The sequence below is a fragment of the Harpia harpyja genome, chromosome 8 (genome assembly GCF_026419915.1).
Source record: "Harpia harpyja isolate bHarHar1 chromosome 8, bHarHar1 primary haplotype, whole genome shotgun sequence".
Lineage (NCBI taxonomy): Eukaryota > Metazoa > Chordata > Aves > Accipitriformes > Accipitridae > Harpia > Harpia harpyja.
The window spans coordinates 50,692,302-50,718,750 of record NC_068947.1 but is presented as its reverse complement, the minus strand read 5'-3'; the positions used below and the strand labels follow the sequence as shown (position 1 = coordinate 50,718,750).

Genomic DNA, 26,449 nt, shown 5'->3' with positions numbered 1-26,449 from the left:
CAGAGACAATGGTGAAGGAATTCCACCTCTTCCAACTTAGATCAAAAGGAGACACCTGTCATCATCGTGAGATGACCCTGCATCCCAAGGCACTCTTCTATACCACCACCTACATCCTTGCCATCAGTCCCTGAGTTCATGTGCACCTGTGGCTGTGTTTTTTCTCCCAGGCTTCCCAGAGGATCATCAAACAGCAGCTCATTATGTAGGTTCCATAACATTTACCTCCCTGGCATTAAGGTAAACAAAGCACATCACATGGAGGCATAGAGTCAGCCTTCCCCTTTTGGTATCTCTCTCAGTCATCACTGCTGAAAGTGCACTGTGGTATCACAAGCCACCCCTTCGTTTGTAACACACTACGTACTTCCTTCTCCCAGCGGGCTAGCCCATTTCAGCAGCAGCTGACATGGATGCAAGATGTCAGCTGAGGTTACCGATACAATTCATCATCCTACAGTGCCTCCTCTCCCTCCCCCTGCAGTAATCCCTCTTACGAGGGTCTCCTTTGGGAGGAGTAAAGGAATACAACAGAACAAGATGGAACAGAACAAGATGGAATAGAATAGAATTAGAACAGAATTAGAATAGAATAGGTCAGGATGGAGACATGTTTGAGTGGAGCTGTTTGATCACAAGTTTCATCCGTATCTGGACAAATACAAAATTATAGAGGCACCCAGAAACAACCTGCAGAGCTGTATGAAGATTGCTATTTCCATAAAGAGTCTGAGACCCATCTCCTGGAATTGGAGCGTGAAGTGCTGCTGTAAATTACCCAGACTCTGAAGCAACAAGTGAACCATCAGCCCCCTGACACAGTTATTTACTAACAACACTTATTCTAAGAGGTGTGGTTATTACACCTGAGGTGCTGCCAAAAGATTCACCAACTGAACTGTTCGCCTTAGGTTCTCTATTACTAGCAATTATGCACAAGTCAAAGACAGTAGTCGGTAACAACTGGGATGCAACTAAAAATCCGTATGAAGCTCAAGGTAGAAAGAAGTCCAGCTTGGAGTACCAGAGTCAGACCTGTAAGTCCAACAGTCAAAAAAGAACCCAGAAGCAGCCCCCACCACATCCACCAAACCTGTGATTACTGGTAAAAAAAGACAGCATGTACTACAAACTAATAACTTACCAACAGCAGCAGAGACTTGCTCACTTTATCCTGCCCCACTGCGCCCGCTGTGAAAATAAATCATTTTATCTGATACAGGACAAGTACAACATTGCAACAATTCAGTGCAATTTCTAAAAACTGGAGCAAATACAATGCAAACAACCCACGCTTCTCATGCTCAGTCTGCCAACTCCACGGAACAGCAAAATCCTGGATGGCAGCCCTTTCATTTGCTCCCACAGATTTTATTCTCCGGAAAAAAATCCTTTGAGAACTCACACACAGGGCGAGGCAGCTGAAGCTTTACTAGAGAAACATCAGGACAAAACTCCATGAACAAAGTTGTGTCCTAAAGCATATATAAATATGCCTTTAATAGAGTGCAGCCATGTTCTTCCCTGTACCACTAAAAAGCGAGTGGCTGTAGACCACGTTCTCACACTGTGGCAGAAGTCACATAGCTTTGCCCAGAGGCTCTAAGCACTGCCACAAACCACCAGCAGGTGTCAAAACAGCATAAAATCTTGCCAGCTGCCTTCCCTGGATAGGGCATGGTCTCACCAGCAGTCCATGTGCTGGCTTCACTCCATTGAATCAACACTGCCAGAATGAGCTGATCGCTTCCGCAGGAGAAATCAACTCCATTTCTAATGGGCATTCCACTGGAGGAAAAGGACGCACCTTTGACAGTTGCCTCAGAAATAGTTCAAATGCATACATTTGCAGCAGACCACAGAGAGTTCATCTCAGAGACAACCATTCTGAGTTGGGGTTTATATGCTGGGTTATAGCACATGGGGAGGAGACTTGTCCCAGTCACCGGACATCATCACAGATGTTCAGCCACAAGAACACTTCCACGGCCAGCACTGAGGTTAAATGACCCCATCCAGGTGCTCTGGGTCTTGGGCAGCAAATGCTAGAGCACTGCAAGAACCATCTTCTCTTTCTTCTTCCTCTTCCTCTTCTTCTCCTCAAAACGGTCAGTAGCATCAGCAAAAAATGTCACCTCATCCTTGGCCTCAATCTCCCTCTTCAGGTACTGGAGCCCTGCCATGTTGAATCCCAGCACATCCTGTAGAGACAGACCAGTACCACACTGTTGGACACGTCTCAGCTTGTTAGGGGGCAGAGGGTCCTGCACTGGCCACCCTCTACTAAGAAATGATGAAAGCAAGACAATCCACAGATTTAAATAAAGCAACATTATTTAAACGTCGACCTCATCTGAGTAGGAGAACAGTCAGTCCTGCACTCTGTTCCCCACAGTTCTTTCTTAAGAGCAGCTATAATCCACTGTATTTTCTGAAAGCCAAGTTGCTGGCAGGCACCTTAAGTTGCCTCTGGGAAGATGCACAGTCTGCATTATTTGAGAGACTAGTAGCCCACAGAAAAGCCCAAGAGAAATAGTTTCTTTACCTCCTACATATTTAGAAACTAGCAACCCAAAGCCCAAACACATACATCAAAGAAAACGAAGAGTAAATGAGGGAGGGAGCACGAGCACAGGCTCATCACTAGGTAGTCTCACATCAGGAAGAGCATTAGGAAAAGGCAGCCTACTTGCACAGGAGGAAGGCGAAATGGGCTCAGACCCCCAACTAACTTTCCTACTGGACACCACAGACAACACACATTCCCAGACATTGGCCCATCCTGTTATTCCAGATCCTGGAAAAGAGGAGGGTGCAACACTCACCCGGGCCTCACTGACTCTGGAGATGGTGGTTTTCTTCAGATTTTCTATCACTGTCACCAGCATGTGGTTGCTTGTGATCTGCCCAAAATGTATCCTGGGAACAAAGCAGACAGCAATATATTGCAGCATTGTTCTTAGAAACATCAGCAAGCCCCTCTCCTGACCATCTGTATGTTCTGGACATCGGATTTTTCTTAAATTAGGCCTTCCCAGACCAGCCTTCTATAACAGGCATGGGCAAATTTATCTGGAAAAGCAATTTTCTGAAGCTTCTCTTCAACATACAGTGGTTCAAGGGGAAGGGCTCTCTGAGGGCATGGGCACTACAATGACTCTGTGCCAGTTAACAGTGCCACTTCAGCCTTGATGCAGGATCTTTCATACCAATGAGACTTGGGGGACCAGGACCAGCAACCCCATCTGGGCATGTCAACACTCTGCATCCGATCAATCCATTCCCACACACAATTCACCGTGGGCTGCAGTGATTCCTTATCTCCTGCAGAGAGCACGTCTTTATTCCCAAGGATGCTTCCCAAGAGCTTCAGACCCAGAGACATATGAAAAAGCTCAAATTTTCACCATGTTCTTATGCTACACGCATTCACGGCAAGCAATGTCATCTTTGCAGCTCCAGGAAATGAGGTATATTCCCCAGTTCTGTGCTGTCTCCAAGAGCTGTCTCACAGCACAGGAGCAAGGGGTACCTCTCTGTTCACGTAACTGGCACAAAGTGAGTTCATGACACGCACCAGCACGAGGGTCTCGGAAGAACTGGCAGGCCCACTACTGACCAGACCTGTGTTAGGGCTTCCTCGGGTCCAGGTTCTGGACAGCAATAGCAACCAAACTAAGACTAGCAGATCTGGAAAGACTCACTTGAGCAGGAAGAGCAGAGCTCGGCACAAGAGTTCAACTTCTGAACCCAGGTGAATATATTCATTGAAGAGTCTGAGCAGGTCAGGGACGTAGGAGAAGGGCAGCACCAGGAGAGACTCTTCCAGCTCACTGAGGAGAAAGCAAAGGGACAGAAATATTAGCCTCAGCCACTGCACTGCTACAGATGAGCAGGAAACACTTCCGTATAGGTAGGTTCTGGTACAAAAGCTGTGCTAAGCATTCATCACTGCTTGTCTGCGTCTGTCCACAAAGCACAGTGCATCTGCACAGACTACAGTCCAGACCAGCAGACATCTTCTGGCACAGGGAGCAGGCACACAGTCTTCCCTCCTCAGCATCCCCAAGCTGTTCTTCACACACATGTACATCTCCAAGCAGCCAACCCACATACACAAGCTTCATCCAGCACTCCCCATGGAAGGAACAATTTCCATTCCCCAATTCCCTGCATGCTCCAAAAGAGGCTGCCAGGAACAGTAACTCCAGACTCTCTAGCACTGCCCATACCCAGCATGAGAGACCGTTCCAGGACCCCAGCCAGTCCTGGGCCCAGAAATCAATACTCAGTCACAAACCTGCGCGGCAATAAGGCTCTTGGGACTCACCTCGACTTGACCTTCTTGAAAACTTCTAGCACATATGCAGAAGGCTGTAACAGAGGAAAGACACCAGCTCTGCATATCAAGAAACATTCTAGGACAAACATGTGCCTTAAGGTCCATTTCACCCAGTTGAAAACACACAGTCACGTCTTGTGAGATGGACAGATCAAGCTGAATATAACAAAGAGGAAACCCCTTCAGCTTCAATCAGCTGCCAGTCTGAGAAATCCTCCCTCCCAAAACATAAACCCAGCCTTCTCAGGTTACTCTAAACCGGTGAACAATATTGTGAAAAATCTGATTTATATTCAACCAGCTAAATTGTCTCATGTTCAGTTCAATGAATCTTGTACAAACTGGATAAAAAGCTCAGTGAAACAGACAAATTATACACATAAAACCTTATACAAACTCATCTACCAAAGACTTAATTCCTGCTACTCCTGTTTATCTGCTGAAAGTGTTTGGCAGACGCAGAGCTGGGAATTGCCAAAAAAAGTGTCTAACTACTAAGTCTTAGGATTTCATTCGCATCTGTTACAATTTAATATACCTATAATCATGGAGGAAGGGACAGAAGGGCTCTTGTAAGGTGATTACAGGCGGTTAGAAGGAAGACAACAGGCTGTTTCATCTAGCATTAACATACCCTTCAGAAAAGGGGAGAAAGGAAAAACAAGGATCTTCCAAAGAGTAATTAAAAATGCAATCTAGGAGTATACATTGGAATAAACTAGGAAAACCAAAACTAATCTACTCAGAGTAGTAGGTTTTTATTTATCAATGAAATCTATGCATCTGTGTGTGTATTTTCTATACTGAGAAATTCTCAGAGTTTAGTGAAAACCGTTGCGTACTAGTATGACATGAGTGGGTAAAGGCACCAGCTCTAGCCTGCAATACCTGGACATTTAACTACCATACAGAATTTTCTCAATGTAAATTCTTTAGCAATAGAAATGGAATCAGTAACTGCTGTACCAATGCTGTAGAAATAAACCTGGGTAGCTACACCACAGCTCTGCCTCGCTCAGAGCTGCCCTGCTGTGGTTACAGCTGCACAGACAGTGATTTAGGGTCAGGAAGCCTTCATGAGCTTCCAGCTCCTGCTTCTTGAGGCAAGGCAACACAGTAGGTACGTTGGGACAAGTGTTCCACAAGCAAGAGTCTCTCCCAAGAAAGAGGATAAGCGACTGACAGGGCATGAAGTATTTTTGTTCATGGCCTGACATACCGAATGCTCATCATGGTCAGTTCACCACATATTAGGACATGTCATAACTTGTGGCTATGTTTTTACCCAGTAGCCTTAGCACTTGGACTAGCACATTCTTCCAAGATTTTGGAAACGGGTTCAAATTCCCTTCTCTATACAGTGGGATTCAATCAAACATCACCCGCCTCCAAAGAAATTGCGAGCTGCTAAGCCATAAGATTTCATTCACCCCTGTTCAATCTATTCAACTTGCAATTAAACATGCCTATATTCATGGAGCAAGGGAGAGAATGGCTCTGGCTAAGCGCTTACTGATGTCACATGGTGAGGGGCATGGTGACATGGATTCTCAATTATGCATTCCAGTGGATGCTCAGGTATTTTGTGTAAGATGGCACAGCTCCTCTGGAATATGCTCTAGGACAGCAACTGCACCCTCCTGGCAGCAGGAGGGGGTGCCTTTAGGCACAGGAAAGGTTTGAACTAGCTTTCCCATACCTTGGAGAACACTGTAAACCATTGGCTTATGATAAGGTACATGATAAGGTCATGGCTACTATCAGGGATATGTTTAACCCTGTTGGGGTTAAACTTTTGTAACACACACGCAAGATATAAAAAAAACCAATAAAAAAACCCCAAACACGAAAAACCCAAACTGTGTTCACTTTGCACAAGCAAAAGTGCTTGAGTTTTCATTTCAAGTTGAACCAAGCAGTCCTCCCTTCCCCACAGCAACCCAGTGTTTTGGCTCAGCCAGCAAATCAACCAGCCCCACTCCAGTTGAGAACAGCCCACAGCCTATGGCCTGGGCATTCCACTTACCGTAATATTTCCATAGGCACGGAGAATGGGATTGACAGGAAAGGGAATCTGGAGACACAGAATGGGTTACAATGAGGCAGCTGTGCTGTGTACAAATGCATATTCACAGAGAAAACTTCAGCCCACAGTAGAAGAGAGCTTTTTTCAAGTGCCTTCCTGCAATTCCCACACCTCTACCCTCCCCAGAATGTTGCTGAAGGCCTCATTTGCAGCCACTAGACAATCTCATTCTCAGATGTATACGACTCACTCAAACATGTATTAATTTTCTTCCACTTCTTAATTGTCACTTTTCTCACTTGCATCACAGCCCCTTATTTAGCAGGGAGTGTTGACATGAAGGCAAAAAATAGGCTTTGGGATGAATTTGCAGCAGCATGCTCTCCCAGGGACAAAACTTACATGCTACTGTGACTTTAAACATAAAGATCATTGGAAAGAACACACCACCAACCATGCCCAAGGGCACAGTGCCATTTTGTTCTCCCAAGATTTCAGCAAATCTCTGCTATTCCCAGCTGTCTGGATTTTATCTGCATGCTGAGCCTTTCCACCTGAGCTGGGAGAATACACCCAACACCCTGGGACTGTACATTCCTCAGCCTTTTACCTCTTTTCCTGCAGCTTTGCATATGGCCTTGTGTTCCTTTAGTTTTGCCGTCTCTTCTCTATACAGCTCGATAGCTTCCATGATCCGCTCAGCCTGTGCGGCACAAGAATGGCACATCAGTGACACCAGACAAGCCAAAGCAAAGCTCAAGTCCAACTGGACAAATGGAGGTGGAAGCAGAGGGGCTGCCTCCACAGAACATCACAGGACATTTCGCTCAGAAAGATAACCTCCACTCCAGACTGCACCACTACCCTGAGCACATCAGTCATGTCCTGAAGGTGTCAAACACCTTCCACATTGCCCCCACTGCCCTGGGTGCTCTCTGCTGCAGCTTCAATTGTTGCCTTGACACTGAACTCCACCCCCCGCAAGCAGCTCCCCTTTGAGGCACAAGCCAGTGTCGGGCCATTTTGACTATTTAGATTCAGGATTTCCTCTGTATTTACAGGAGCACCAGACTGTTCAAATCTGCAGCCATGAAATTACCCACCCTGACACCTTCTGGGTACACCTCCCACCTCGGGCACTGCAATACATTTCCACCTCCCACAGATGCCCGCTGGACCGGGCAGGCCTTGGAGGAGAGGCCTAATGCCTAGACAATGTCCCAGCTGCCTCGTGCTCCTTTGTGCTGCAAACCCCAAAAGGGCAAGAGCAGCCCCTTCTGTCCCATGCATGACTGGCAGAGAAAGCTGCAGCTACAGGAACCTCACACCTCATTCCCTGGAGAGATCTCTGGAGAAGATAATTCCTGGCCCACGACCCTCCAGAGTCACACCCCTCCCTGTTGCCCATGGAGCAGGACAGACTGCTCTTGCAGGCAGAGGCAATCTGTGTGCCCTTATGTGACAGCACAGGTTACTCCTCTTCAAACTACTGCTCCCACCCTGTGACAGCCTCCCTCCTTGAGAGATTGATAAGGCACAAAGCAATGCTGGCAGACCCACACAATCTTACCGCTTTGATGGTTTCAATAGTCTTCTTTCCTGCCAGCCCTGTCTCTCCTTGCGTCTCTCCAGCCACCTACAAAATACAGAGTTTGCAGCTCCCTCCTCCCGCAGCTGATAGATGTAGGCACCCCCTGCACCGTACCACAGTCCATACCAAGAAAAACATCAGCCCCATTCCCTAAACTAGTCATTTATCTGGAGAAATACAAGATTTCCCAAGTGCACAGCTCTTCGTCAGGAACAGAGGCACTGTGCTAACACTGAGCTCCCGGAGGCAGGTAAACACAGCTCTTGTTCTGCCAACAGAGGCCAAGTGATCCGATCAGTGTCAAAACAATCGGCAACACAACCCAAGCATCTGAGCAAGAGGGATCAGGCTTCCCCACCCATCCTGCACTACATGGACCTGGAAGCAGCTGTCAGAAGGCAGCCCAGCCGTGGTATAGAGCTGGAAATGGGGAGATAGGAAGGGCAAGAGCACAGCAAGGTTTCAATGTCCACAGCTACTGTGTAGCAGTTTGGCCAGCTCCACACACTCTCCTGAAGTTGTCTGTAGGAAGTACCAGAGTCAGCTGCATCATGGGGCAACCACAGCTTCAGCAGCACCTTCCCCTCTGCACCTCCTCAAAGCAAGAAAATTATCAGTCCTCCCTGACACCTCTTCTATGCCTCTTACAGATATCATTATTCCAGACTTTGTACAGTCAGACTGACACACACTCAGATGGTGCAACTCACCACAGGCTGCTCTTCCTTCGCCACACTCTCTTCATATTCAGCTTCTCTTTGCTACAGTGGATGAGAACACAACATATTAACACAGGTGAGCAAACAGCAAACAAGGGTGCAAGTCCCTTCCAGACTGTTTGAGCAAGGGAACCTGCAGCTTCATGCAGCCCTCTGCAAAACTAGGACAAATCAGCAGAGATCAACAATGCCAGTGCAAAATGCCCACTTGGCCCTGGTCCCAACCCCATGGAGAACTCTGGAGTCTCCCAGATGGAAAGAAATCAACGTCTCTGCTCTGGATGCAGCAACAGCCCTTAGACAGCCCACCAAGCTGAAACAGAGACAACAGCAATTCAGCACCAGACCTTCCACCTGGCACACAGCACAGAAGAAACAAGCCTAGAAAAGTCCCAGGGTTGTCCTAGCATCAAAATGCTGCCTATGGGTCACCTCAGCTCTCCACAAACACACTGGGACAAAAAAAACCCCAAAAAACAAAAAACCAAAACCACCCCAAAACTTTTATTGCAGGTTTCTCATCCACTTCTGCATATGTTTCTACATCCTTCCCTCACTGTGGTCTGAGAACTGCTTTAAGAAGGGGAGACAGAGCCAGACTCCTCTGAGGGATACAGTGAAAAGACAAGAGTTACAAATTGTTCCAAGTGAATTTCCAATTGGGTATGTGAAACAAATGCATCCGCCAACCCCAGCTGTGGTTCAGCACTGAACAGGTGCTTCAAGACAGCCTGGAAAAATCTCCTTCCTTGGAGATGTTCATGTATCAAGTCAAGAATCTGAGCAGTTTGATACAGCTTTAAGGTTATCCTGCAGTGAGCAAGGGGTTGGACTAGAGACCCCTTGAGTTTCCTTCCTACTGAAGTTCTTCTGTGAGTCTACGAGTCCTCATAATACATGCTCAAATGGAGTAGAACACATGCTCAAATGGAGTAGAATCTGCCTGCTGGGGAGAAAACAGGTCTGGAAGTTGTCTTTGGCAGGAAGGATACAACTCTTACCATCTCCCTCTCCTCTTCCAAAACAAGCGGCTCCCTCGTCCTTTCCCAGAGGCGCAGGGACTTGTCGTGGGATGCCGACACCACGTAGTCTCCATTGGGACTAAGTGCCAAACACCACACCTCCTGGTGATGCCCCTGTGTGGTAGACAGAAGAGGTAAGACACAAACACCACCCAGCTCCCAGCCCCTGAGGGAAGTGCTGCTCATGCAGGGATAACGCTTCCTTTCAACAGTCCCCAAAACTTCCTACCTCCAGCGTCTGGATGTGTTCAAATTTATCTGCATCCCACTGCTTAATCTTGCTGTCCTTCCCAGCCGTGAAGAACAGGTGGGATTTCGCCACAAACTGCAGATACATCACACTGGAAGGGAAAAAGGCTCAAATTCACCTACTTGGGGAATACTGCAGACCTCCCCCCACTCCATGCTGGACAAAAGGGTTATTGCTGGATCACAACCCTTTGGAGAGAAGATAGCCCACAGCCCAGAGATGCTGTAGGATTTGACTGACCTGTCATCATGGGCAAAGAGAGAGCGGTGACAGTCCCCAAAATCTAAGCCCCAAATCTTCACATTCCTGTCAGCAGAGCCAGTTGCAATTAGAGTCCCATCCTACAGAGCAACAAAGAGAGAGGAGGGTGTGGGTAGCTGGCTGGCAGCCCCATGAGGAATTGCTGCTGAACCAGTGACTAAGCAGTGCTGAGTAGGTGGACACCTGGCTCCTGAAACATGCCCTCCTGATCCCTCCCACCTCCTCTCACCAGGGTGGCCCATGCTTGTGGTACTGGCACAGCCCACTGAGATCACTCTGGCTCTTTTCTGAACCTCTGCAGGCATTTAAGACCTTATCTATATCTTGACATTTTTGGCTTCCAATGAGCCTCGTTCCAAGGACACCCCAGAGCAAGATGCAGCCCAAGAATGACCAGGCATGAAGAAACCGCTCCACCTCAGCACCTGCTCTCTGCTCCCACTAACAAAGAATTCAGGCTCCTCTCACACAGTAACTTTACCAGAGAGCAGGCTGTAGCTCTTCAGATGAGGGTAGGGAACCACCACAGCATTTTGATTTCCACTCACTCACAAAATGCCCTGGTCAGTTCTGTCATGACCGCTACTCCATGACCCCTCCCAGTGAGCACAGGACTGTGGGATAAGGAGGGGCTTGCTGTGTCCCATCAAGAAACTGCTAAGTTGGGAACAAGGAGGTGACAAGAAAGCATTATCCTAGAGGCTTTGCTGCCAGCAGAGGTTCTCACAGTCAATCCATATCACCACAGTCCTACCTAACACACAGCCCTAATGATACTTACATAGGAGATGTCCATACACAGCACTGGCAGCTTGTGTCCATACAGAGAGAGAAAAAACTGAAGCAGAAGAAAGGTGTCTCAGTTAAATATGCTGGGTAGAGATGTGCAAAAATCTCGAGCTCCAGGCTAGTTCTGCTTTACCTCAGGAGCTCTGTCTTTCTAGCACTGCCCCACTTTCATTCTTGCCCTGAACACTGTTAGCAGCAGGGCCACGATGGCAGAAGTGAGAGAGGGTGGAAGCGCCCAAGCAAGCTGAGCTAAATCTGGTGCTAATCACCACTGCCTATGGAGTTCATCTCTGTTTCTCTTTGCCTATCTGTCAGTGCTGGTCTGTCTTGTGTCATTCCCTAACAGTCACGTGCTAATACGTAACTTGTAAAACCACCACACGCTGCTCACAAGGAAGATTCTCCTCCCCCAGGCTTTGCCTCTGCTATGCTCTATTTAATGTCATTCATGACACATCCATCCCCAATCCTACAGTGCCTCGCAGCTCTGGAGTACCACCATGCCTGCAGGGTTTAGAGTGAACCTTGCCACCTGCAGGTTCACAACACTTTCCAGATTAAAAATGGATTTTCTCCCCAGTGTGGGCCAGCCACAGTTCTGTCAGTTTGCTAGCAAACAGGCACCTGAAGTGGGATGCATGGTCTCTCCGATTCTTACTAGTGTCCCGCAATAAATAGACACTTTTCCTACATATTCCTGATCTTTCAGGCTACAGTTACATCACTCCCTGCACAGCCTCACAGCCCATTTGGTCGTGCACCTTGAGTGTGTCAACGTAGAAAATCTTCACAGTGCAATCCAGTAAGGAGACAGCCAGCAGTTTCTGGTTGGGGCTGTACCGCACACAGAGAACATCTTCATCCAGCTGCAAAATGCGCACATGTTTCATGGAAAGCCTGGCAACAAGAGGAGGAAAAAACCAATTGTTATCCCAAACAAACAAGTTGGGAAGAGGTATGAATACAACTCCCACATTGCACGCTGGGAAAGCAAGTTAATTCTAACATGCAGCATCTCATTCCTCATTATGACTTGAGCAAGACAGGACTGGAAATAAGCACGGCACTGCAGGCTGATAAACTTCACTACTAAATTTACTGTTTAATGATCTGGAGGTCCATCCTGTCATTAGAAGCTCAACCTCACACAGAAGCAAGGGATCAGAATGAGGCAAGTGCCCTTCCACAGCTAAGCTCAGACCTTCACAAAACAGCACTGAGCTCACATTCTTCTCCACATACCTGTCATGGGCACTTCTTACAGTGCACAGCAAAGGCCAAAGCATCCATCAGTGACAATGGATACTGCAGCTGAATGTAGTCTAGAAAGGTTTATTTTCTCACCTTTTCTGAACACTGCTCTCATCCTTCACAAACTCAAACTCCCAGAACTTGACACATTTATCAGCACCTCCTGTCACAAAGCCACGCTGCAGGGGAAAACAAAAAAAATTATTGTGAAACCAGCTTTGCTACAACCCAGACAAATTCTACAGCAAGGAGTTGTCAACACACAAGAAGGTTTTTGAAACGTCCCACATTCCTACAGTATTAATGATTAAGTGGACACCACCGGGAGCACTTGCTCTGGTTGGAGCATACGTTACCCACTGGCTGAGCAACAACAACAATTTCAAAAGCTCTGGCAGGGAGTTGTAAGACAAAGACTCCAAATGTAAATCAAGACATGGACTGAAACTTTGGGACTGAAAGCAGTTGTCTCAGCTGTATAATGACATGCTTGGGTTTTGTGGGCAAGTTGACACTCTCACTGTTACTGGATCACACACACCTTACCACCAACACACAAGCACAGCCTTCTAAAGGAAGAACAGTTGAACATTATCCTTTTTACTTTAAGAACAAGGGTAAAATCTGTCCCATATGTTTTCATCTGTAGGGTGAATGAATCTCAGGCAGGTTATTACTTGCTATGGTTTTGATTCCACTAAAAACCACTCTGGTTTCTAGCGCAACATGACGATGTAAGAAAAATAAGAAAGGCATACACAACAAACAGAAGAAAGTGGAAATTGATAGAAACCAGTACGAACCTGAACTGTGGTAATGGAGAAAAACTGATACAAGGAGTAAAAGACAAACAGATTTCTACAGCCAGGGTGGTTAGGCTAAATAGAGTGAGTGTGTGCACGTGAAACGGGAACATTAAAAAGAAAGTCATCTTTTCAGTAGTACTGACCCATTTCTAGAGGAAAGTATGAGAACTATCAAACAGCAATGCTCAGTAAACATGGGTTCAGTAAACATTTCTCATCTGTTGTGCTCAGGGAAAAACTACGTACCATAATCACATTACAAGACAGTGATGAAAAACTGCTCCAAAAACTCACAAGGCTGTCAAAAAGCAGCTACCTATGTCAGACATTTATAAATCAATGGTTCAGATCCCCAGAATCCAAGACTTTTACAGAGCAGAATGAGGTACTCTCTAAACTGTCAATGTCTATTCTCAGCAACTTCAGAAATACTGGGGGAGATCCAGGAATAAACTAATGTAACACCGTAATTCAGACAGAGTAAACAGGCAGGCCTGACAACTGTGAGCATGGTCAACAGAAGTAACAGGTAATTGCAGTTTCCATCAAAGAAAGTAAACTGAATATGGAGAAAAGACCTTATGGAACATTGATTTGACGGGGATTATCCTTTTCCAAGATTAAAGCTGTAGTTGATAATAGTAAGTGTGCTCATGCAAGGCATGCCTCTTGGTCTTGTGTTACATTTTCATTACAAAACTAGGATAATACACTTCAATAGAGCATATACTCCATGGATTAAAGACCAGCTAAGAGGTTTCAAAGTTTAATTTTAAATGAGAAATACCTAATAACTTGACACTGTACTGCTTACAGCTTTTATGGATTACTAGAAAAAATAACCAATTACCTGTATCTATATAATGTCAGAGCTATTCAATCTATCTGAAAAAGAGTGCCCAAACAGAACCAAAACATTAATTTATACGTTAGGAAGCAAGTATCTAAGGCCCACATACATGCTTCGTGCAAAGCAGTGCCCCAAAATGAACTTTGAGGGACACAGTGGATTATTATCGGAATACACATTCTCACTGCAGAGCTATCATCAAAAGAGCTAATTAAGTCCTTGGATGAATTCAAAAGGCACTAGTGCATTTGGCATTGGTATAATTCCTATCACACAGTGCACCCAGATTCTGGGGCCACCAGCAAAAAAAGACTACAGTAACTTAAAAAGTACCAAAAGAACAATTAAGAGCCTGGAAAACATATCCTGCAGGGACAGGAGAAGTTCGGCCTCATGACCATCAGACAGATGGGGAGGGTGATTTGGTCAGTCAAGAAGAGTGCAACACAAAAAAAAAAAAAAATCACTATGTTAACGAGATCTTTAATCCAGCAACCAAGCAGCAAATTTAACAAGGAGAATAATCAGCACTGCAGCAGGTTACGAGGAGCTGAAGGTCTCCACAGCTGGAACACACCCACAAGGTATGTACTGCTGCACACATGGACTCCACCAGGCAAGTCCGAGTGTTCCCAATCATGCAGAAGCCAGATGAGGTGATGAGGATGGGCCACTCAGCCCAAAGACTCATTGCCATGTGCCACACAACTAGAGAGATATTTCATCAAGATGCACATGTATCCACAGTTAAAGTTCTTAGACCCTACCAGCTGCATCCTCCACCTCCCAGGATGAGGGGTTCCCATGCTCCCATCAGTAGTGCAAGCACAGCACTATAGGAAGGAGCTATATGAAAAGACGTCCAACAGATGATACTTAGAAGGGTGGCTGTGAGTTACCTGGTCTGGTGAAAGAGCAATGGACCACACCGCCCCGTCGTGAGCATTAAGTGTCTCCACCAGACTCCCAGAAGCCAGGTCATACAGCTGCAGCTTCCCTGTCTGGGGAGGAAGATACATCACAGAGGACAAATCAGCCCCTCCGCCTTCAAGACACACGACAGCTCCTAGCAGGAGGGCACCCCTGCCTCCCATCTCCCAAACAGCCAGCTTCATTAGATGCACAGACAGCCAAACTCCTGATCTCCATCAGGGACTTCCCAAAGCTCTCCCCAGCTGTCCAGCTCAAGCCACAAGAGCTACATAATGAGTCTGGGAACAGAGCAGAACCTGACTGTCAGAGCGGTTTTTACACCTAAAACAAGAGTGCTCCAGATCAGGAGATGCAATGCATTTTCTGTAAGGCTGCCTTAATGACATTTGCATAACATAATTCCAGACCTGGGCAGTCTGGAGTGCAGAAGGACACTACTTACCTTGGTGCCAATGATGACCTGCCGATCTCCTGGGACAAAGAGTGAGCAGAGTGCATACTCACAGTCCATTGTCCGGATGCACTGCAAGGTCGATCTGTGGACAAAGGCAGAGCCCAAAACCTGTTACTGCACACAAAATCTGGCCCACTAAGTGAGACATGCTCCAGAGTGGCCTCTGCCCACAGCTGTCTTTTCAGCTGGGGCCAGAAGATACACCACCACCATCCTATGACCCAAATGCTATCCAGCATTACTGCTAAGAACATTTTCCATAAAAACATGTCATTACATAGTCCACCATCATGACTTACTGCTGTTATGAGCAAGGACAGAGCTCCTGTTCTCAAACAGCAATTCCCATTGTTCAGGAGAGGAGGGAGGAGTATAAGATAGCATGCTCAAAGGAAACAGAGCTTGAAATCAGCACCCCTCAGGAAACACTGGGACAACACTCTACATCAAAACAGCAGCCTACTCAGTCCAATACTAGATCCTTCAGATGAGCTGCCAAGAAACCCACATGTTCCCTAAAGAACAGGCAGTAGCTAGTTTAGGGTAACAGTTAGTACCTTTTATTAAAAATGAAAAAAAAAAAAAAAAAACCAACAAAATAGTCTATACTGGACTGCTATGTATGACCTTTGTCTTTCCATACCTGCCACTAAACTTAGCCTCAGTGCTGCTTTACAGCATCAAACTCAACGAGTTAATTATGCAGTTTTAGCTCTATAGCTTCTCAGTTTCCCTAATAAGGAAGTCAAATAGTTTTCTATTTACTTCCTTTACTTCATTCACTATTTTATATTACTCCATCATCCCCTCTTCCTTATCACTGCCTCTCTGAACACAGCATCCCTGAGTTCTGGGAGATTGACACAACTGGACTGCGTACCTGTTCCAAATCTTTACAGACTCTGCAGCTGCTGAGAGAATGGCAATGTTGTCAGAGCTAAAAGCCAACGTCCTGACATCACTGCGGTGGCCTCCAATGGTTATCTTGGACACACGGACAGCCTGTGGGACTTGTGCTGACAGGTTCAGGTTGTACGACTCAATGATGTTGTTCTGGAGCAGCAGTACAATCTTCAGCTCTCCTTTTGGAGAGAGAATCAAGTCAAATGACCTGTTTGATTAGACAAAATCAGAGCTGTACACAGGGGCAATAAGACAAAATGTAGGCGGGATCAAACGTCAAGAACAACTGGGAAAGAGGAATACAGACAAAGTGCATGCCACAAACAAGTGCACCCTAAGCCACAGAAGTGTGCAAGAAGGGGACCACTTGTGGAAGAGGTGTGAATGGACTCATGGTAGGAGATCATGGTAAGCCTCTCCCCAGCTCCAAGCTGAAAACATGTCGAGGGGGAAACTTCTTCCACCTCTCCCTATAGTGAGCTCCCAGGTAGCTGCATAGCCACAGCTCAGTCTCTACAACAGGCTTTCCACTCACTTGATTTTAGAAGAAGCTCTGACGTTAGTGACCCGCTGAATCTCCTCCTGCAGGCTCAGCTCCACACTCCTTTCAGGCTCCTCTTCAGAGTTCTGTCTAGAAATGTCAGATAATGGAGGAGAGTCAAATAACCTAGCACAGCCAACACAAACTAACACAGAGACAGAGAATAACATAAGGAAACCACTTAGCCTGCTGAAAACAACCACCCTCTTATCCAACAGCGCTAACTACATTTAAGAACAGGGTAAGACAGTGAAGTTCATGCTGGTATGCAGACTACTAAAGAGACAATTTGTCTTAAAAAAGGCAGCCTCCTCTAGAGCCAAAGCACTTGAACAACGCACATTAGAAAGATAGGATACAAAACAGACAACAGAAAGCTGTGTTTGAGAGGGAGATCAGCTTCTGCTCATCTCCTACCACTCACAACAAGTCCTCCACCATTGCCAAAATGCATCTCCAGATTTACATGCCCTGTGCTTCAGTTTCTACCCTGGAGCCAGACCTCTCCCTAAGGGCTGTTATGAGGCACCTGTTAAGTGCCAGGATACCCAGAGAGACACTTAACACAAAGTAAACATTAAGATAGCTCTCACCTGTATCTCTGCCTGCTGTAAAACAGGAGATGAGGTATCAGAGTCACTCTGACTTCAGATGAAACTCTCGTTCCTGTACATCCTATCAAGGACTTTATTTGATGCACCAAGCAGTGTAAATATGAATGTCAGGTAGAAATGAGCAGCTCTGAAAAACCCATTTTATGTCCATTCCTTTGCACACATTAGCTGTTTTTGCAGGGGGAAGACTCAGAAAGAAAGGTATTTCCCTAGTCACTGGGAGCAGCGCTGCTCAGTCAAGCACTAAGAATGCACAGGAACAGTGACCCCAAAAATACAACGGCTAGCACAAACAGAATGACTAGTAGCTTGGAGTTCAACCACTGTGTCATGCTGCTGAAGGGCTTTTCTAACCATTCTTTAGACACAGACAGCATCCAAATGACTGCTTACTTCGCTTTTTTCTTTGCTTTCTTCATTTTCTTTTCCACTTTCTTTTGGACTTCCTCTTCAGAAAGGACAGAGAACACTTCCAGAACAGCATCTGTTCCCTAGAGACAGAGCAAACAAAGTCAAAGGCATGCAAAGCCCTGGCTGGCCCTTACAGAAATTACCCAAGGTCTCTAACAGCCTCCTCTACAGCTCAGTAGCAGAGCCCCCCATTACTTACATGGCAGGCCAAAATCTTGCCCGTTTGGTCTGTGGCAAGTGTAACTATTCGGTCTCTCCCTTCCCGCATGATGGATCCAACTTTGCTGCACTTTATGAGGCGCTATAGGGAAAGAAGGAGAAGAACTTTGGTCTGAAAGGTCAAGTGATCTTCTCAGGCAAACTCAGAAACATACTGCCAAGGGAAGTCAAGAGAAGAGGGGGAAATGAACCCACAGGGTGCTTGTAGAAGAGCTAGCAAGGATAACCTAGGGACAAAACAAGCATTTGTGTGAGCTACAGGCTTATCTCCTTATGTTTTGTTGTATGTTACTGAAAATAATCATTGACAGTCTCAGTGGAAGAATAACTTAACTCTTTTGGCAAGCCACAGCCATTTAAGAGACAGAGCTGAATTTTTATGCTACAAAGGCAGCAGAGCTCAGTTCCTCTGTCAGAAGAGGCAGAGAAGGTGAGAACAGAGACTCTTAAACAGGTGGTTGAAGGGAGATAAATCCTCTGGAGAGGAAGTTGGAAAAGTATTTAACGAGGTCAGGTATCTACCGTAAGTACAAGCAGTCTGAAATCTGAGCAGGACCCCAGAAAGTTCCACCAGAAAGACAGATTCAGTAAAGTCTCCACCAGCAGCACAAGTGGGAATAGCTTTCTGCAATCGAATCTCACACCGTATTTCGTTATGGTGCATCTCTGACCTCTCAGCTTCTGCTACTGACCTGCAAAGCTGAGCATCAGCACTGAACTCAGAAGCTGCCAACCAGCTAGTAACTATTTTATTCCCGTGTTGTTTGATGAAAGAGCTCTGTTAGCACTGTCAAACTTTAAATATTTGCTAGTCCTCCCCAAACAGAAGGCAAAGAAAAAGCTTTCAGTGGAGGATAACATGTGTACGTGTTTTGGCGCACATACTTCTGCTGAAGTCTTGCAGGTAGATTAGGCAGCAACTGCTGCTGAGGAAGATGTTACGAAGCAAGACAAGAATTACCCCATTTTCCCTAACAGGCTAAATACGACACTCGGGGTACAAACCCAATACAGAGAAGCAATGTGTGAGTGACTCTAAAACTCCTGCTGGCTCTGCAAGCAGCACCATGCAAATGGCGTTAGATACATGATCCCACAGACAGCACAGAAAACTGAGCTTACTTCCTCAGGATGCTCATCCAACTCTAGGGTCTCATCGTCTTCAGCGTCGTCTTCTGCTCGAGGTGAAGACCCTTTGCTTTTCTTGGATTCTGGTTCATCAGGGTCTTTTACCTGTTCACAGACCAAAAAAACCCATAAGGAATACCTTAAACCACAAGAGCTACGGTGTTCTGGTTTCTGTCTCACACTTCATTTCCCTGGAGGAACAAGTGGTTAGCATACACTGCAACAAAAGAGTGGCCTACAGCATGCCTGTAGGCACCAAACACTCCACGTCCTCCCCTGCTTATCATCCATCCACAAGACTCTCTTCTCTAGCCGTAGCCAGAAGGCAGAAATATCTGACACACTCTGGAAATTTTGTTCTGGAAGTGCTCACAGCTTCACTTGAAAGCTCAAAACACAGAAAACAGCAAAGTCTATCCCAAGAGCAGCTTCTGGACCCCTCAGACAGCAAAGACATTGTTTTGGCTCTGTTTCCCAGAACATCAATCAGATTTAACATGTTCCAGTCCCACCTTAGTCTAAAGACAAGCAGCTGGGCAAGACTGTCGGGGGTTACAGAGGGAATATCTTACCTCCTGGATGTACGCAATGTCCCACACCCTCAGCTCACTGTCAGCGCTCCCAGTGATCAGCCGCTTCTCTTCGGATATCAAAGCCATCCCCCAAACCTGTCCAGAGGCACAATGTGAGGAATTGGCTTATGGCTCCTTTAACTATCATAACAACAGCAGAGCATCTTTAATTCATTTATTTAAACGGCAACAAAGTAGAGACTGGATCTAGCTGGGACCTCCTCCAGGGACACCTGTATTGGAATTGTCATCCACTGCACGTTGATGACAGCTCCTGGAAAGTTTGGAAATTTCTCATTTGCTCATCCCTAAAGCCTAATGACAAGCAAAATGTATCACAGTGACAGTTTACAACTCCTGAAAGCAGGGAAAGCACAAAGTGAGCCATAGCATGTAATGCAAAGTCCTTCCACCCCAACAGCTCCCCACGCATCCTCTTTACCTCAGTACGGTGTCCAACCAGAGTTTTGAAGCAGTGCTGGGTGTCCAGATCCCACCATTTCACCAATGTGTCTTTGCCACTGGAACAAAGAAAAACTCAAGACATGAGGAAAGATTGCCAGAACTCACATGCTTAGAAAAGTGGTAGAAATACAAAAAAATCCAAAATGTGCCACCACACATCGCAGAGCAGCTGCTCAGACACTGAATTTCGCAAGCTATGCAAGAACGAAGTATAGCAACACAAAGGCGCTGCAAAAAGGTATCTAGCAAGTCACTGAAAACTGCTTCCTCCTCTGGATTCAGTTGCAAGCCCCTGTGTCACACAGCTTCCTTTCTCACTTATTTAGGGCGAGAACAATACTCTTCACTTAGGGTGAGAACACTAAGAGCAAAGTACCGATCAATTCTGAAGCTGCGTCTAAAACCCTCCTCCCCATTTGCAATGTGTGCCATGCCTGTGCATTGACCAGGCTACAAGAAAAGCAGATTCCTTTGTTCTGAACAGTGATTTGGAGCTGCTCCTCCTAATGGAGAATTACAGCTGTTTCAGTCCTTCAAAGACCCCGCAGGATTAGATCTCCTTGAAAACACATTTCTGGTTATGTCATGCTACCCCAATACTATAAGAGCACCCAAGAAAAGCAATTTCAACATTTATACAGATTCTGTCAGTACAACCTACAACAATTAATACTTTCTTTTTTTTTGGTAACTTTGTTAGAGCCTATTTTTCTCAATAAGTTTCAACTAAATCAAAATATAAAACTTGTTGCACTACTAAGCTCCCTCAGGACCAAAAAAATCTGATTACAAGCAATATTTACTGTTAGAGCCTATTTTTCTCAATAAGTTTCAACTAAATCAAAATATAAAACTTGTTGTACTACTAAGCTCCCTCAGGACCAAAAAAATCTGATTACAAGCAATATTTACTGTTAGTCCATCTCTTTCATTTCGTATGATCCAAAGGTACTTGTAAATTGGACTTATGAAAATATCACAAGAAATTCTGTACACAAAAGACTGCAGTCAGCTGCTTGGGCATAAAAAACAATCTAAAGTAAGGAAGTAAAACTTTGCATCTCCAGAAAAACAGGGTAACATCTCTACTCTGTTAATAAAAAAAAAAAAAAAAAAGAGAGGAATTCTTTATCTCAATTTAGCTACTGAGAGAATTAAGAAGTATTTCTAAAGTTGACCTGCAAAGACTTGAAATTGTATTAAGAAACAGGCATCATCTACCAAACAAACAAAATACTACTTTTTCCATTTGAAACAACAAAAAAAGCGCAAGAAACTTGTTCGAATTTTACACTGAACTGGTTGCATGCACTTTTTTATTAAGCTATTGGATAGCATATTAATAAATAAAAAATTATTGACTGATATTTGAGCAAGAGTATCTTCTGTCAACCGTTTATTATTAAAGGGATACAGTCAACTAGCAGCTCATGCTGAATAACTGAAAACCAACTCAAAAAACCATCTATCATCTTTTAATTAATTCCTATAATTACAGTTTACTAGGAAGCAATTATTCTGTCACATTGCTGTGTGAATTACACAGAAGGTAAGTCTGCTTAATTCTTCAAGATACACAGCAAAAATAGTTACATACATAATGAACATATACTCACTATTCCTTGTTACAAAAGTTTTACCAGCAAGTTAAACCCTTTTCCAAACACTACTTTTCAGGATAGCCATTTCAGTTCCGCTTACCACATTTGGATTCAGGCACCAGACTTAAGAAATATGTGGATGTGACAAAATCATATTCTAATATGATCATCTAAGATGCTGGTGGGTCTGAGATTTCATGAGTCAAGAAGAAAAATACAAATGGCTGTAGCACCTAGGATGTCTAAATTGCAAGTAAAACCATGGCTGCTCTCCTGATTGACCACTATGCTTCACCTGGCTCACCTGGTGACCAACAGGTTTTTCTCCTTCAAGAAAAGGACTTGAGTGACAGCATCCTTGTGTCCTCTCAGCCGGTACAGACCGCTCTCATTGATGACATCCCACACAATGACATCTGTATCCTGGAACAGAGAAAGTGTCTCCATGGGACTTGCATTTGTCTCTGCAAAACGTCTACCTCTGCTATGAGACTGAGAAGATTACCTGAGAACACGCCTCCTCACTCCAAATTTGAATGTCAGGGTGTCCTGGTTTCAGCTGGGATAGAGTTAACTGTCTTCCTAGTAGCTGGTACAGTGCTATGTTTTGAGTTCAGTATGAGAAGAATGTTGATAACACACTGATGTTTTCAGTTGTTGCTCAGTAGTGTTTAGTCTAAAGTCAAGGATTTTTCAGCTTCTCATGCCCAGCCAGCGAGAAAGCTGGAGGGGCACAAGAAGTTGGCACAGGACACAGCCAGGGCACCTGACCCAAACTGGCCAACGGTGTATTCCATACCATGGGACGTCCCATCTAGGATAGGAACGGGGAAGTGGGGGCGGGGAATCGCCACTCGGGGGACTGGCTGGGTGTCGGTCGGCGGGTGGTGAGCAATTGCACTGCGCATCATTTGTACATTCCAATCCTTTCATTATTACTGTTGTCATTTTATTGGTGTTATCATTATCATTATTAGTTTCTTCTTTTCTGTTCTATTAAACCGTTCTTATCTCAACCCACGGGTTTTTGCTTCTTTTCCTGATTTTCTCCCCCATCCCACTGGGTGCGGGGGGGGGAGTGAGTGAGCAGCTGCGTGGTGTTTAGTTGCTGGCTGGGGTTAAACCACAACACAGGGGTGATTAATGCAAGGGACATGCCTTCCCCAAAGGTACAGTCAGACCAAAAAATGCACCTCTGCCCTGGCTTGAGTCGCTCCTGCTATTCCTGACATCACAAGCTTCTTCATTTTAACAGCTCTATTAGCACCCCACTCCTGCCCTGCAGCCCCTGCTCGTCTCCCAGCCCTGGGCTCCCCAACTCCATCCCTGTCTTGCAGCCCTAACTCCTCTCACTGCTATTCTCTGGCTATAGGCAGAGGCCACACAGCTCACTTAAAATACCAAACATTTTAGTGCAGGTCAGCCTTCTCCATGGAGCATCTCTATGAAACAGCTGTCCTCCAGATGTGCAACCCTCACCTTTGAGCCAGATACCAGCCGGCCACCCAGATGGTCATACTGCAGGGCTGTAACTGCGGCCTTGTGTCCATTGAAAGTGATATTCGCTTCTCCACTTAGGAGGCTGAAGACACGGACTGATCCATCTTCATACCCAACAGCCAAGTGCAACCCATCTGGAGAGGGGCAGAGGCAACTGACCTCCTGCTTGAGACCCTTAAGGATAAGAACCTGCAATTTTTAAGAGACAAAACATGTATAATGTTGATAAATGACATGTCAGAGTCAGATACTTGCACGGCAGCAAGAATACACTCTGCTCTTCTACTGAACTTCCAACTGAGTGCTTCTGCCACTTTAGAAGTTTATTTTTCAGCTCCCTGCAGCGAATACAGTGTCATTAGCCCCATTTTACAAGGCAGACAGCAGCTAGGAGAGAAGTAATTTCTCATAATCAAACAGGAAACTGGTGCGGAATGAGGCCTGGAACTCAGAAGCCCAAATTTCTGCCCCTGCATTTGAAGTGCCAGAGAGCAAGGAACATTGTTTGAGAGTAAAGTCTGAAAACTTCTTCCTGACTCATCCTCTCTTGCTTGGCCTTTCTCAGGTATAGGACAGAGCTGCTTCTCCACAGACCACACGAGAACTTGAGAATGATAAAAACCATCTCCGAAACAACAGGCCAGCAGTCAACACTGTAGGGGCTGTAAAGCAAACCCTGAATTCAGTTTGTAGCAGACAGCAGTACTTACAATGATTTCAGAATCCGACAGGAGTAAACTTGTGGCAAAGTCCTTAAAGTTACAGCTCACAAACCCCCTAAGGGATACAACTTTCACATGGGAAGCCCGGTTCCACAGGCAAAACACAAACTCCACAACATTCCCTGTTTCATCCCAGAACTTTCACACAGTGCTGCTGCTGCTCACCAGCTAAACAGAGAACAGCTTTACAATCACAGCTATCACTCTTCCCCAGCTGAGCTACAATGACAAATCTCAAAGGATCAACAGTGACATTCAGCCAGGCCGCACCCAGAGCTGCAGACTCGCACCACCAGCGAACCCAAAGGTGTGCTGAGACTACAGAGAAAGGGGGAAGCTGTGGAGGTGACATTTCCCTTAAAATGTAGCCCACTAACACCAGCACCTTAAAACGTAGCCCACTAACACCAGCACCTTTGCTTCAGGTGGTCCAAAAGAGCCCCACACTACACACACACACCTCTCCATGATCCTCACCACCCCCCGCAGCCCCAGGGAGGGCTACAGGGGAAAACCCCGCTCTTGATAGCGTATTTCCATACATTCTGTATGGCATGTCTAAATATTTTGATGGTTTTAGTATTTTGTACCTTCTATGAAAACTGGTTTGCTGCTAGATGACTATGTAAGTGAGATTTAGTAAATAATTACTAGAAATCTTATACTAACATTATGATTGAAACAACAGACAAAAGTATAGCCAAGCAATTAACTAGTAGAGGGAGTTACTTGTAAGTTCTGCAGTTCTTTGTTCTTATGACTAGATGTTCCTGTAGGCTAGATGAGAACAACGTTGAAACTGACCACATGTGATTGGAACCGCGTTAAGCTTCAAGATCAAAGAACAAGGACAAGAATAAAGACTTCAAGGACAGCCAGCAAGAACTTCAAATGGGTCGGTGGTCGCAAAAGCAGCCCTTCGACTCAAACGGATCCTGCGTTGCGCAGGATTGGATGTAGGTAGTACTGTGATAATCAGTTATAATTGTTTTTATGTAGATGTATACCAATCTGATTAACATGCAATTAGCTATTCAATATAGACTGTTTGTGCTAAAGCTGTGGCGTGCACGCTAGGTGGAATTATCCCCCGTGCACCCAGCGCTGCAATAAAGAACGCTCGCTTTCTAAAACCCCAAAACGAGTCTTAGAGAGTTTCTTCGACCGGCTCACCGGGTATCGTTCTCACCTTCTCTCCTTTCCGCGTATCCCACACGAAGACGTGTTCGCAGGCCGGCACGGCCACGCAGCGGCCCCGCTCGCCTCGCAGGGCCACGAAGGCCGCGTTACCCCTGGCGCTACCCACCAGCCCGAAAAGCGCGGCCGGCCCGTACCGCAGGTACTGCCGGGTGAGGCCCATGGTGGCACCGAGGGGATGAACCGGGCTATGGCGACGGCGGCGGGAAGACGCTGAGGAAAACGAGTCCCAACCGTTACAAACGGCCGCCGCGCGTGCCCCCTCACACGCCGGAAGCACGTCAGAGGAGGCGCATGGGGAGGAAGTGAGGTCGCGAAGCCAATGACAGCACGGGGGCGGGGTTATTCCCGGAAGCGGAAGGGCGCGGAGGCTTCTCCGTTTTTCTGGGTGATGTCGCCGAACCGGCGTCGACCGAGACCCTCTGACCGGGCCGGGCTGGAGGCGGCGGCGGCGGCGGGGCCTGCCCGTGAGTTACTGCGCAGTCGCTCCGGGGGGAGAAGCCGCTGTTGCTGCTGCTGCCGGTTCTCCTCAGATAGGAGCTGGGGGGGGGAAGCCGCTGACCGCTCCCGCCGGCCTCACCCCTGGCGGTGCCGGTTACCGGCTGCAAAAGGCGGGAGAGACAGCGTTCTCCTCACGGGTAGGGGTACGACAGCCCACCCGCGGGGTTTATTGGGGGGGGGGGGGCTCTTTGTTCAGCGTGGCGGGCCTGCCTCTGCTGCAGGAGGCCCCGGGCAACAGATTGGGGGGGGGGGGGGGAAGATATCCATGAGGAGCTTATGTGCACCCCTCTTCTTCTGTCTGCCTCTTACTATCGCGCCTAGGCCCCCATTTGTGGCTCTTTGTCGGAGGGAAGAGGCTGGTACCGAAAAGCCGGTCGAAGAAACTCTCTAAGACTCATTTTGGGGTTTTAGAAAGCAGGCATTCTTCATTGCAGCGCTGGGTGCACGGGGGATAATTCCACCTAGCGTGCATACCACAGCTTTAGCACAAACAGGCTATATAGAGTAACTAATTGCATGTTAATCAGATTGGTATACATCTACATAAAAACAATTATAACTGATTATCACAGTACTACCTACATCCAATCCTGTGCAACGCAGGGTCCGTTTGAGTCGAAGGGCTGCTTTTGCGACCACCGACCCATTTGAAGTTCTTGCTGGCTGTCCTTGAAGTCTTTATTCTTGTCCTTGTTCTTTGATCTTGAAGCTTAACGCGGTTCCAATCACATGTGGTCAGTTTCAACGTTGTTCTCATCTAGCCTACAGGAACATCTAGTCA

General features: G+C 46.3%; 1 protein-coding gene across 1 annotated transcript; it reads right to left on the bottom strand.

Moving 5' to 3' along the window:
• Positions 1-1,350: 1,350 nt before the first annotated feature.
• Positions 1,351-25,440, bottom strand: WDR3 (WD repeat domain 3). Its single transcript, XM_052793868.1, has 26 exons — positions 25,160-25,440; positions 23,228-23,437; positions 22,053-22,171; positions 20,125-20,203; positions 19,683-19,778; positions 19,105-19,215; positions 17,963-18,064; positions 17,746-17,843; positions 16,733-16,828; positions 16,175-16,405; positions 15,283-15,376; positions 14,807-14,908; positions 12,345-12,430; positions 11,762-11,897; positions 10,993-11,049; positions 10,191-10,291; positions 9,930-10,041; positions 9,680-9,814; positions 8,670-8,720; positions 7,939-8,004; positions 6,979-7,071; positions 6,369-6,416; positions 4,331-4,374; positions 3,705-3,833; positions 2,826-2,919; positions 1,351-2,201 (listed from the first exon to the last, which is right to left on the bottom strand). The coding sequence occupies exons 1-26, from the start codon at positions 25,328-25,330 to the stop codon at positions 2,046-2,048; spliced, it is 2,817 nt and encodes a 938-aa protein (XP_052649828.1). The 5' UTR covers positions 25,331-25,440; the 3' UTR covers positions 1,351-2,045.
• Between the last annotated feature and the right edge of the window lie 1,009 nt (positions 25,441-26,449).

Excerpts from the sequence above, each read along its gene's own strand:
- WDR3 (XM_052793868.1), bottom strand. The coding sequence starts at position 25,330 with ATGGGCCTCACCCGGCAGTACCTGCGGTACGGGCCGGCCGCGCTTTTC. Across the intron at positions 10,292-10,992 it reads TGTGTATGGACATCTCCTAT|GATGGGACTCTAATTGCAAC; the intron begins GTAAGTATCATT and ends GTTGCTCTGTAG. Across the intron at positions 7,072-7,938 it reads CTATTGAAACCATCAAAGCG|GCTGAGCGGATCATGGAAGC; the intron begins GTAAGATTGTGT and ends TGTGCCGCACAG.